At 37.2% G+C, this 12756-nt stretch overlaps 1 protein-coding gene across 1 annotated transcript in view; it reads left to right on the top strand.

Annotated features, from left to right (window-relative positions):
- CEP70 (centrosomal protein 70) overlaps positions 1-10239 on the top strand; it is a 77819-nt gene extending 67580 nt beyond the window's left edge. The window contains 6 exon segments of the mRNA XM_036850795.1: positions 4090-4260; positions 6046-6192; positions 6378-6546; positions 6711-6825; positions 7818-7897; positions 10175-10239. Coding sequence (XP_036706690.1) covers positions 4090-4260; positions 6046-6192; positions 6378-6546; positions 6711-6825; positions 7818-7897; positions 10175-10236 — 744 coding nt within the window. The 3' untranslated portion in view covers positions 10237-10239.
- Positions 10240-12756: the final 2517 nt, after the last annotated feature.

Here is a 12756-nt window from a genome sequence, read left to right as displayed (position 1 = left end):
TGATGTGTTACTCCAACCCATTTACTGAGTGATCTGAAAAGGCAGTAGTTTTGAGTGGGGCCCAGAACAAGGGAAGGCTCTGCATCGGTCCAGGCTGCGGTGCAAGCTGCTCTGCCATTCGGGCCACAGGATCCAGCAGATCTGATGGGGCTTAGACTGTCATGGCAGGTAGGGATGCTGCTTGGAGCCTTTGGTGGCCCCTGTAGGTGAATCATAAGTCAGGCCCTTAGGATTTGGGAGAAAAATCCTTTCATCCTCTGCAACTAACTACTTTCCTTTTAAGTAATAACTCTTGGCCTGCTACGGGGCCTGAGTAAAAGGCTTAACGGTGGGCCACAAAGTTACCATGTGACCTGAATTACCCGTCATGAGCTGGGTGTCATCTGACCCACCAAGCCATAAAATTGGGTGAGCAGAGCAGCACTCTGTCATCAAATGAAGGTGGTACATATGAAATTGGGCCCAAGCAGGCCCTGAAGGCACAATAAATTACATGAAGCAGTGGCCAAATGCCTGTGGTTTCCCACTCTTGCTGCACTACCTTCTCTCCCTCAGCCTGCACCTGTGGCCTCATGGGGAGTTCCCTATGATCAATTGACATAAGAAAGGGAGACTTAGGCCTGATTTACAGGTGGCTCTGCATGATCTGTAGGGACCACATTAAAGTAGACAACTGCAGCACTACAGCTTCTGTCTGGGACATCCCTGAAGGAAAGTAGTGAAGGGAAATCCTCCCACTGGGCAGAACTTTGAGCAGTGTACTACCACTCCACAAGGAAGGAAAGGAAGAGAATGTCTAGAATACAGGACATCCCTTAGGGCATCTCTTAATATTGCCATGCCTTGTGGTAAAGGTCAATGGAAAACTCCAACAACCTGGTCTAGGCAGAACTACTAATGGCCCAGACCCTTCAGGAATGAAGATTTGGATTACCCCAGCAAGTAAAGAACCAGGACCAGCTGAGGTGCTTGCTGAAGGCAAACATAATAAAAAAAAAGGTAATGGAAGAAAGTAGTGATAAATACCAGTTGTGACCATATGATGACTTATAGAAATGAGGATTATAATTGTCATGTGTATTTCCTCCTTATTTGGTTATGAATATGTTCACATGGGTGTATGTGTGTATGTATATATTTGTAAATACATATATATATATATATGGCAAATATCTGTTTTTTTCCTGCTCTTATTCTCTTATCATATAATGACTTTATGTCATCATACTTGAGTATTGTTATTTTTATATCATAGTTTTTAAGTTACAGGGTATCAAGGAGAAGAGTAATCCTCACGTTAGGACTTTACCTCCTCTTCTGGCAAAGGGGTTAGGACATTTTTGGTTGTACACAGCACCGTTGTATCATGTTAGGTGATCCATGATCTTGTTATTGTCTTTATTTGGAGATTAAATACGGTTTAAGGCAAAGTGTATGGGTGCCAAGTTGACAAGGGGTGGACTTGTGATGGTTAATTTTATGTGTCAACTTGACTAGGCCAGAGGGTGCCCAGATAATTTGGTCAAACATTGTTCTGGGTGTGTCTGTGAGAGTAGTTCTGGATGAGAGTAACATTTGTAATGGTAGACTGGGTAAAGCAGATTGCTCTCCTCATGGTGGCTGGGTCTCATCAAATCAGTTGAAGGCCTCAGTAGACCAAAAAGGCTGAGGAAGAAGGAACTTTCTGCCTGCCTGACTGCCTTTGAGCTGGGACATCAATTTTTTTTCCTGCTTTCAAATGTTGAACTGAAACATTGGCTCTTCCTTGGTCTCAGGCTTGAGGGAATTCAGACTAGAACTATGCCATTGGCTCTTCTGGGTGTCCAGCATTGCTAACTGCAGATCTCAGGACTTGTCAGCCCCTGTAATTGTGTGAGCCAATTCCTAATAATAAATAAATACACAGACATTTGCACACACACATACACATCCTATTGGTTCTGTTTCTGGTGAACCCTGACTATATAATATAGTATTTATTGTTTATATTCTTTTTATTTTCTGTATGTTTCAAAATTTCCTTGTTGAAAAATTGGGAGAAAAAGTCATTCAAATCTCAGTCAAAACTTAAATCTCGGGCTTCCCTGGTGGTGCAGCGGTTGAGAATCCGCCTGCCAATGCAGGGGACACGGGTTCGAGCCCTGGTCTGGGAAGATTCCACATGTCGCAGAGCAACTAGGCCCATGAGCCACAACTACTGAGCCTGCGCGTCTGGAGCCTGTGCTCTGCAACAAGAGAGGCCGCGATAGTGAGAGGCCTGTGCACCGCGATGAAGAGAGGCCCCCGCTCGCCGCAACTAGAGAAAGCCCTCGCACAGAAACGAAGACCCAACACAGCCAAAAATAAATAAATAAATTTATAAAAAAACAAAACAAAACAAAAAACCCTTCAATCTCTCATCCAGTTCAAGGCTTCTACCTTATGCTTACTTTATCTCATGTCTGACCTGTACTTCTCCAAATAAGCAGTGTGGCAAGCGGGTGCGATCTGTTTCTTTATTCTCATTGCTCCCCTCCGCTCCTAGTCCTCTGCTGTATCTAGCTTCTTCCAGGTTGTCAGTGAGGGTGAATGTTGAGTGAGAACACAAAGCAAAAGGGTAGAATCTTTCTCGACTGGTGCTGGTATAATCTAGCACTGGTACCCTTTGTGTGGCTAATGACCAAATACTGCCTGTTTTTCTCAATCACGGAATGTGTGTGTGTGTGTGTGTGTGTGTGTGTGTGTGTGTGTGTACGTGCAGTTATTTCCTCCCCGCCAACTAGGGACCTTGGCAATGTACCATTCATTCTGTGGGCAATGCATTTTCCAGCTGACCTCTTATGAATCCCTCTCCTCCTCTTGTTCAAGTGACACTCCCTTAGGGTCCTCCAGCTATAGGTAGTTTTTTTTTTTTTCCATGAAAGCAAAGCTTGACTGTCTTCCAAAGTGTCCACTTGGTCACAGGGTATATTCTTACCACCATGTAAAAGGGCAGGCTTCTCTTGTTGCTGCCTCCTCTTCTTGCTCTATTCTATCTTTGTCTTTATATACGTATCAGTTTATTTTTGCTGTGTAACAAACCTTTCTAAAACTTAGTGACTTAAAATAACACCCCTTTAATATTATGGTGCTTGGAGAGCTGGGCAGTTCTGTTGATTGCAGCTGGGCTCCCTCATGCATCTGCAATCTGGTACAAGTCAGCTAAGTGGCTCCGGAGTTGTATTAGAGTGATTGGGTTGACTGGGTTATGTGTCTTTCATCATTCACCATCTAGCCTGGGCTGGTCCACATGGCAGCAGAGCTCAATGGGAGAGAGCAGAAATAATCAAGGCCCCTTGAGTCTTGGGCTTCAAGCTGGCACACCATTACTTCCTTTTCTGTATGCCAAAGCAAGGCCCAAGATTACCCCAGATTCAAGGAGTAGAAAATACTCTACCTCTTGATGGGAGAACCTGCAGTGTCATACTGCCAAGGGGAGAGGGTATAAGGAAGAGTAATAATTGCAGTAATTTTTGCTAACAGTCTACTACAAGGTATGGATACATACTGCTAGACATGTATGTAATCCCGCTTGGTTCACTACCACCCTCATGGAATGGAATTGTGCTATGACCTTCTGGCACTCAGCTAATATCAGCTCCCTGATCTCTCTTAGGAGTTCTGCTGCCCTCCTTAAGCTTTGGTGTGAGGCAGAGGGAGAAGAAGGACTATGTTCCTGTGCTCATTAATAATTTAATGAAGGGGAATTAATTATTTTTTTCCATTAAAATGGAATTCAAAGTAGAGTTTAAGTATAATAGAAGCAAAACATTGAAATGCATGTACTAAACCAAACAACAGCAACAACAAAACTGTTTGTTAATAAGCATCGGAAATCAAATTCTCAGGAGACCTGTAGCTTTCTATGGGAAGAAAAGAAAAATAACACAGCATTTTTCACTCACTTGTTCTGTACAGTCCTTTGAAAGACACTTGTTTTGGTGAATCCTGTCCAATGAATCTCTAACTCGGTAATGATGTTACATTGATATGTAAAGCACTCCTTTAACATATATCACTTTGATAGGACTGTGATAAACATTTCAACTAAAAACACTGTCTTTTTTAAAGGTATTAAGGAGCATCAATTCAATTATTCACAATCCAAGAGCTCCAGTAATAATTTATAAACAGAGCAAAGGAGGAGCCCAACATTTTAATAGAGATCTTGTTCAAGATTGTGAATTTGAGCATCTTGTTCCTATAATAGAAATGTGGGCAGATCAACTGGCTTCCTTAAAGGTAAGGGGTTGAATATTCTTTACAGGCTTTGCAAATCTGTAGGAGTCCATGGGCTTTATATACTTTTATTCTCAAGCAAAGTTTTATATTTGGTGTGCTTTTACCATAGACTTTTTCTTTATAATTGCACCTTACTGATGAAAAATGTTGGTTAATGAAAGTATTGTTATGCTCTGACTTCCTGACTTTTTTTTCAAATTCTGGTGGCGCTTACTGTTTAATACATTTATTTGGCACTGAGTGTGTTGCCTTGAATTGCTAAAATAGATAACTGCCTTCTTACCAAATGAAAAATTAAAGATATTAATATGTGAGGTCTGGGTACTAATTGGAGAGTGTTAAATAAGTGGAGGACTAAAATAAGAAGTTGAGAAAAGTAGAATTTCCTGTATTTCTTTCTGTATTCTAGAGTTGCACTGTCTAATACAATAACCACTAAGCCACATGTAGCTTTTGATCACTTGAAATGTGACTAGTCCCAACTGAGATGTGCTGCAAGTATAAAATTACACACCAGATTTAGAAGACTTATTATGGAGAAAAATAGTTAAAATATTGATTATCTGTTAAATGATAATATTTTGGATATATTGGGTTAAATATATTATTAAAATTGTCACCTATTTCTTTTTACTTTTTTAAATGTGGCTACTAGACAATATTACTGTGACACACATTACATTCCTTTTGGATGGCATTGTTCTAAAGGGCCAAGCACTGTGCCATGCACATAGTAGATGCTCAGTAAATATTTGTTTATTGATTGACCAGTCTTAGACTTCTAAACTTCCAGGAGCCCGGCCTCTTGTGCACAGTTTTAAATAGATTAGGACAACATATCTAGGCCAGGAAAACTAAGTAGGCTGTCATGAAAATCAAGTTGAATTACTTTAGGCATCCTTTCGAATTAAAAACTTTCCTGGAGATACATACTATAACATGGATGAATCTTGAAAATATCCTAAGTGAAAGAAGCCTGTCACAAAAGGCCGCTTATTGTATGATTCCATTTTTTTTAATGAAATGCTCAGAATAGGCAAATCCATAGAAACAGAAAGTAGATTAGTAGTTACCCAAGGGCTGGGAGCAGGAGAGAACGGGGAATGACTGTAAGTGGGTACAAGGGTTTCTTTTTATTTTTTTTTTAACATCTTTATTGGAGTATAATAGCTTTACAATGGTGTGTTAGTTTCTGCTTTATAACAAAGTGAATCAGTTATACATATACAAGCAACCGCATGGCACAGGGAGATCAGCTCGGTGCTTTGTGACCACCTAGAGGGGTGGGATAGGGAGGGTGGGAGGGAGGGAGGGAGGGTTTCTTTTTGGAGTGATGAAAATGTTCTAGAGTTGGATAATGGTGATGATTGCACATCTCTGTAAATAAGTCAAAACTACTGAATTGCACATTTAAAGAGGATGAATTTTATGGTATGTGAATTACATCTCAGTAAATCTGTTATTTAAAAAATCAAAGGCAAAATATTAAGGACAAGCTTATTTTTTATTCATCAATAATTCAAAATAATTACTTAAATAACATATGCTACTAATAAATAACATATAATTACTTTAAACATCCAGATTCCAGATAATCAATATATATATATGTAAGGCCTGGAGAAAACTAATTTAACAGACTTTTTCTAAACTGATAATGGTATTTTAAAAAAAATAATGATGATCGTTAATATATATATTAAAACTGCTTGGATAATTATATTTTATTAGCATTATTATGAAAACTTTAAAAATCAGTAATAGCATATTGTTTCTTTCGTAAAGGATTTGTATAAGTCCTTGAAAATACTATCTGCAGGACTGGTGCCTTGGCATAATTTAAAGAAGCAGGATGAAAATGAAGGTGTCAAAGTTGAAGATCTGTTGTTTATAGTAGATACCATGTTAGAAGAAGTGGAAAATAAGGAAAAGGTAATACTACCTAATACTTACATAAATGTTCACATTTTAATGTACTCTTTATCTTAGAAACTAATAATGATATGGATATAGATATTCTACTAGAACTCTATTTCTCTTTTTAAAGTTTTTATTAAAGATTTGGAATAATTCTAAGATGTAAACTATCTTTCTTTTTCTTCCTCTCTTTTGGGCAGGACAGCAATATGCCAGACTTTCAAATTTTGCGAGCTATTGTTTCTCACTTCCAAAAATTATTTGATGTGCCTTCTTTAACTGGAGTCTATCCCCGAATGAATGAAGTTTATACTAGGCTTGGAGAAGTGAACAATGCTGTGAGAAACCTCCAGGAACTCTTAGAACTAGGTAATGACCCTTTGTCATTTTTGGCCCCCCATTTAAGAATTATTATTAATAGATCAACAAAAAGTAGTTAAAAAATCAAAGCTAACTGAAGCATAAAGTGTTTGATTTAATGATTTTGAAAACTCTCTTTTAAAATATCCTATCCTTTTATTTCTCTTTTGCAGATAGTTCATCCTCATTGTGTGTGCTGGTGAGTACAGTTGGAAAGTTGTGTAGGCTGGTTAATGAAGATGTGAATGAACAGGTTATACAGGTATTGGGACCTGAAGACCTCCAAAGGTATTTATTTTGAAAAGGTTACAAAGTATCATCCAGAATGTTTGGAGTGGTAAAATTAAAGCCTTTCAAAACTTCATAAGTTATTTACCTTTCCTGTTTGAAATAGCATTTTTAAAAATAACTTGACAATCTAAAATAATCTCACACCTTAGGGATGGAGAGAATGTCAAGTATTTTCAAGATAAAAGTAGACTCTAGGGCCTATAGGTTTACATAGGGTGGGTCAGGACTCCAGCATTATTGCTGTAAGCTTGTTCCCAAATTATATATGGAGAAATTCAAACTTTATTAGCAACTTCATGTGAATTCAGAATATATAAGTCCAGTTTTTAGTACATTACCATCAATCACTGATCACTAAATAATCACTAAGAGTATGTGTATTATTTGATGAGAAGATGTTAAGGATTTTTTTAAAAAGCTAGGCATCTCCAACATAAAACCTAATGTTTTTTTAAAATATTGAAATGTTATAGCTATACTCTTCCTCCCTCCTTCCCCAGATTTTATAGCTACATATGTTCTGCAAGTTTTCCAAGAAGAACCCTTACCTGACACTTGAGTTTTCTGATACTTGATGCTTTTAAAAGGAATGTATGTCTCACTATTGGTCTTTTTCTCCTTCCCACAGTTTTACTGATTACTGATACTTATTCTTAATGTTTAATAGAATACAGGATATAAAAGCCAATTCTTTTTAGAAAATGTTATAAAAGCATGGTCTCTTAAGAATCCTCAAGCTAAATAGAAAGTTCCTATATTAGGAACGTTATATAGATTTAAGTTTAGAACAGATGATTACACTGAAAATAGAATTTTTTTTTAGAAAAGTGTTACTAGATGAACAAAGAGCTGAAAAAGGACGGATTGCAGTAAATGATCATTAAACTTATATTTAAATTAGCAGGACAATTTCTTTCCATTTTGAAATGTTCTATGTCCAATGAGATGCAAGTTGGAAATTCAGTGTAAACTGCATTTTTTTTTAAAAGCATTATCAACAAACTGGAAGAACATGAGGAATTTTTCCCAGCATTTCAGGCATTTACTAATGATCTACTTGAAATCTTAGGTAAGATCTTTGTTGGCGGTGGTTAAATTTTGAGTCTCAGGATGTCAGTGGGTTTGAGGAAACAGTGCTCCTTAGTATTAGTATTAGTGTTTTTACCCAGAGTGGTAGAAAGTGTCTGCAAACCACTAACAGTTCTGGAAACAAACTTCTAACTTGCAGTTAAACTTGGTTGGGATTAGTCTGCAGAACAGAGAAGCATATATCCTTTAAGGAGCTGGGGGTGCCTTTGTTTTAGGACCTTAAAATGAGAAATGACATTACTCTGGCTAGGCCCAGTGTAACCTTGACTCTGTCATTGGCAATGAGAAATGTCCTTAGAATTTATGATCTTGTAAGGTGTCTTTTTTTTTTCTTCTTCCTCCTTCTTCTTTTTCTTCTCTCTTTTTTTTTAAAGATAGTTCCTACTTACTGTGTTTTTTAGATATACAAATTAATTTCCTTCTCAGGTGGTGAGAAGTAATATAAAGTAAACATCTGTAGAAAGGAGATAAATTTATAAATCTATAGAAGGGAAGAGATACATTTTACACTCTTGGTCAGATTGAGGGCTTCGTCAGTAGTAACATCTCTTAAAGGGAAAAAAAATGTAATTAGCTTAGGAATCATAGGCAAAATAGAGACCCAATTCTCTTTAAGTGTGATTATATATGGCTATAAAAATAATTTATCTTACGGTTAAGAACACTTTTTAGGGAATTCCCTGGCGGTCCAGTGGTCATTAGGACTCTGGGCTTTCACTGCCGAGGGCGCAGGTTCAATCCCTGACGGAGGAACTAAAATCCCGCAAGTTGCGCAGCATGGCCAAAAAATCACTTTTTTAAAAAGGTTAAAGTGATTTATTTATTAATGAATTCTTTTTTTTTCCGTATAGCTCATTTGAAATTGAAAGTGTTTTTTTGTTTTTTTTTGTTGTTGTTGTTTGGGAAAGTGTAATTTGAAAGTTTAACTTGAGATGTGGAATTGTATAAATGTGTTGCCTTGTATCTCAAAGAGCCTTGTTTCCTGCAATAATATGATTTTACTTGCTTTGGGGTAGCAATTAACTTAAACAATGAGTTTCGTGTCATTAATAAACATTTTAATAGGTGTGCTAGCAACACTTATTTCAGAATCCTTCTATAGAAACTTCCCCTCAGATATGATACTCAGCATGGTTCATGGGGGATCATTTGCTTCAATTCAACAGGTGTGATTTTAGAATGCGGGTCAGGGAATAACTTGATCTTTGTACCTTACCACAATGTAAGATGTGAACCAAATTCTCTGCTGTAGATTTGCTGATATTTTTTTCCTTTCCTATATTTTGGTAAGTGGATTCAGATAAGAATTCTGACTGAAGTCAGGAGCTTAAACATCATGGGTCATGTGTTTTGGCTAAAGGAAGAACCATCAAAATCCAGCTAAACATGGAGGGAGAGAGATGGAATCCAAGGAATCATGTTTTATGTAAAGGAAATGAGTTTATGAACAGTGACCTGGCAGAATAATCTAGAAAAAAGTGGTGAGAATTTAGAGAACCTGCCACTGGGGCTTACCTTAAGTAGGGCTGGAGTCTACATAATCAGAGAAAGGACCTTCCTTAGTGGCTAGGAGCTTCCAGATGGTGAATTCTAACTTAGGCTGGTTGGAAGAAGATAGTCTTAGGAAGAGAAGTCAAACTCAGAAAGAACCTGGCAGAGAAGAACCTGAACTATCTGGTAGGCTGGACCAGGCTAAGCTCTATAATACATTGCATCTGAGATTTTACTCTGAGACACCTCACACCTTTTATTAGGTAGATAGGCTTCATCCTAAAAGGTAGACCTAAGAGCCATCCTACTAATGAGAAATCTTTATCATAAAATTAGGACAGGACTGTGTTCCAAGAGAAGAAATCCCTAAGTCCTTAGATGGGGGCCCATGAGAGAGAGCGCCTCTACTGGGGATTTCACCATGTAGGCTCACCCATGTAGTTAAAGAGGCAGTAACATAATATCATAAATGTCACTAGTAGGATCTGTTCATAAGAACACACTGCTAATGAGATTAATATCAGAGTCAGAGGATGCTTTTGTAGGTATGTGGTAGCTGTTACCCTTTTTTTTTGCCCTGTGAAGCATCTCTGTCTGAATCAGTGATACACTCATCACCACTATTGGAGAAAAGTTTCATGTGCATGAAAGCACTAGTGATGTTGCCTTTGTGCCTGAGGTTTGCCTTTGCATAGAGATTCTCATTTCATCTGAGCCTAACAGTGGATAAAGCTATTCTTTTATTATTTTTGTTTTTCTGTTACAGAAATTGATGACTTGGATGCCATTGTACCTGCAGTAAGGAAATTAAAAATACTTTCACACTGAAAACAAATCATTTTTACTGTGTAAATTGCATTCTTAACATTCTAAATATTTTGTAGGATTGATCTTACTCTGAGACAAGGGTTATAAAATGTATATACTCTCAGAATTCACCCCCTTCTTTCTGTTGAGTCGTTCTCCATCCATATAATTTTTATTAATTTTGAGATTCTTTTACAGAAAACGTTGCTAAGTTTAACTACTAAATTAACTTTAGATCCTTTAATCATTTCTTAAGCAATTCTTGAGTGCTTAAAATGTAAGACTGTTTTAAACTACAGTGTGTAAGAGAGAAACTCAGGGAGAGAAAGTGCCAGTAATAGAAAGGTTGCATTTAAGTTCAGAGTTTTTTGGCCTGGGAACAAGGAATGCCAGTGGCTCTCTTTAGTCCAGCCAGCAGGAAGCTGTTGCTTTCCTGGCAAGGAAATGGCACATTCTATTAAGATATCCCTCATGACACTTGCCCTTTCAGAGCAGAAGGAACAAAAGGAAGAAGGAAAAAAAGTTTTATCGTGTTAGGGTAGGAAATGAATTATGAGGTAAAATAGATGAGTACATGTGAGTCTCTCACAAAAAAGTGTCCTTTTTGCTATCTTGATGTGATGTACCTTTTATAAGGGCATGATATCTTAAATAAAATTTTTGTTAAGAATTTCCAAATGTAAGTGTTCTCAGTGACTTACTTGTATTCCTCACAAAAAATGCGTCATATTCTCTTACTAGGCTGAGCCTTCCTTGGGCACCCTTCCTGGTTCACCCTTGCTGCGTTTTACATAAGAGCAGCTTTCTTGATGCTTTCTACTTATTCTCTGTTCTCCATATTCATTCTGATTTTCTTAAAGGACAGGTGTTCGGCTTCACATCCATGAGTACGGGCCACTTTTGGTTACTGCCGCTCCCTCACGCACTACGCCCGCCTTTATAAGTAACGGGCCTAGGAAGACTTCTCAGTTATTCTTGTCCATTGCCATGTAGAATATTGTAAAGAATTTCCAGGAAGCAGCATAGTGGAATGCAGAGAGTAATGTCAAAAGATAAGCACCCAGATCTTTAGTGTGGTGACCTTAGGGATTACACTTAAGATAATATCTTAGGTTTTTTCTAGATTTAAAATTCTTTGTTTTGTTTGCCTACAATTACATTTCTAAATACTAGCCCACAATTTGTGAAAGAACCTGTGTCTTCGAGGGTTGGGTAGAAAAAGTATTTGGATATTCAGTAATGTAAATGCTCTTAGTTGATTAGAATACTCCAAGAAATTGTTATGACCCAGTTTGGAAATCCAACAATTTTTGAAAGGAAGAAATACAGTTTTTTAAATTCAAGTATAGTTAGTTTACAATGTTGTATTAGTTTCTGGTGTACAGCGGAATGATTCAGTTATAGATATAGATATAGATATAGATATATATACACACACATATATATATACACACACATATTCTTTTTCATATTCTTTTACATTATGGTTATTATATGACATTGAATATAGTTCCATGTGCTATACAGTAAGACCTTGTTGTTTATCTATTTTATATATAGTAGTTTGTATCTGCTAATCCCAAACTCTTAATTTATCCCTCCCCCACCCCCTTTCCCCTCTGGTAACCATAAGTTTGTTTTCTATGTCTATGAGTCTGTTCATTAATAAGTTCATTTGTGTCATATTTTAGATTCCACATGTAAGCGATATCATATTTATCTTTGTCTGACTTACTTCACTTAATATGATAATCTCTAAGTCTTATCCATGTTGCTGCAAATGGCATTATTTCATTCTTTTTTATGACTGAGTAGTATTCCAGTGTGTGTGTGTGTGTGTGTGTGTGTTTGTGTGTGTGTGTATAACATCTTCTTTACCCATTCATCTGTCAGTGGACGTTTAGGTTGCTTCCATGTCTTGGCTATTGTAGATAGTGCCGCTATGAACATTGGGGTGCATGTATCTCTTCGAATTATCATTTTCTCTGTATATATGCCTAGGAGTGGGATTGCTGGATCGTATGGCAACTCTAATTTTAGTTTTTTAAGGAATCTCCTTAGTGTTCTCCATAGTGGCTGCACCAATTTACATTCCCACCAACAGTGTAGGAGGGTTCCCTTTTCTCCACACCCTCTCCAGCATTTGTTATTTGTAGACTTCTTAATTACTGCCATGCTGACTGGTGTGAGGTGGTACCTCATTATAGTTTTGATTTGCATGGAAGAAATATAATTTTTAAATTATGTTAATCTAAATTTTGTCAGTTTAAGAGCCTGTGGTTAACTCTTAGTTTAAAACAGGGGTTTTCAAACTCTTCCTCAGAGGCCTAGGAGTTTTTTGGAGGGCCGCTGAGAAGGGACAGTGCTGCTAGTAGGAAGAACATTAGGCCCTCTCTATCAAGTGTACTTTTATCCAGTTTTAATTATCTAAAATATAAGTACTGCAACCATTGTTTAGCTCTTGATTTTTTACAATTTTATTGATGTATAGTTGACATATAATAAATAGTGCATATTTAAAGTATACAATTTGATAAATTC

Source organism: Balaenoptera musculus, chromosome 4 (genome assembly GCF_009873245.2).
Source record: "Balaenoptera musculus isolate JJ_BM4_2016_0621 chromosome 4, mBalMus1.pri.v3, whole genome shotgun sequence".
Lineage (NCBI taxonomy): Eukaryota > Metazoa > Chordata > Mammalia > Artiodactyla > Balaenopteridae > Balaenoptera > Balaenoptera musculus.
Note: the sequence above shows the minus strand (reverse complement) of the source record. Positions and strands in the feature narration are given on the sequence as shown.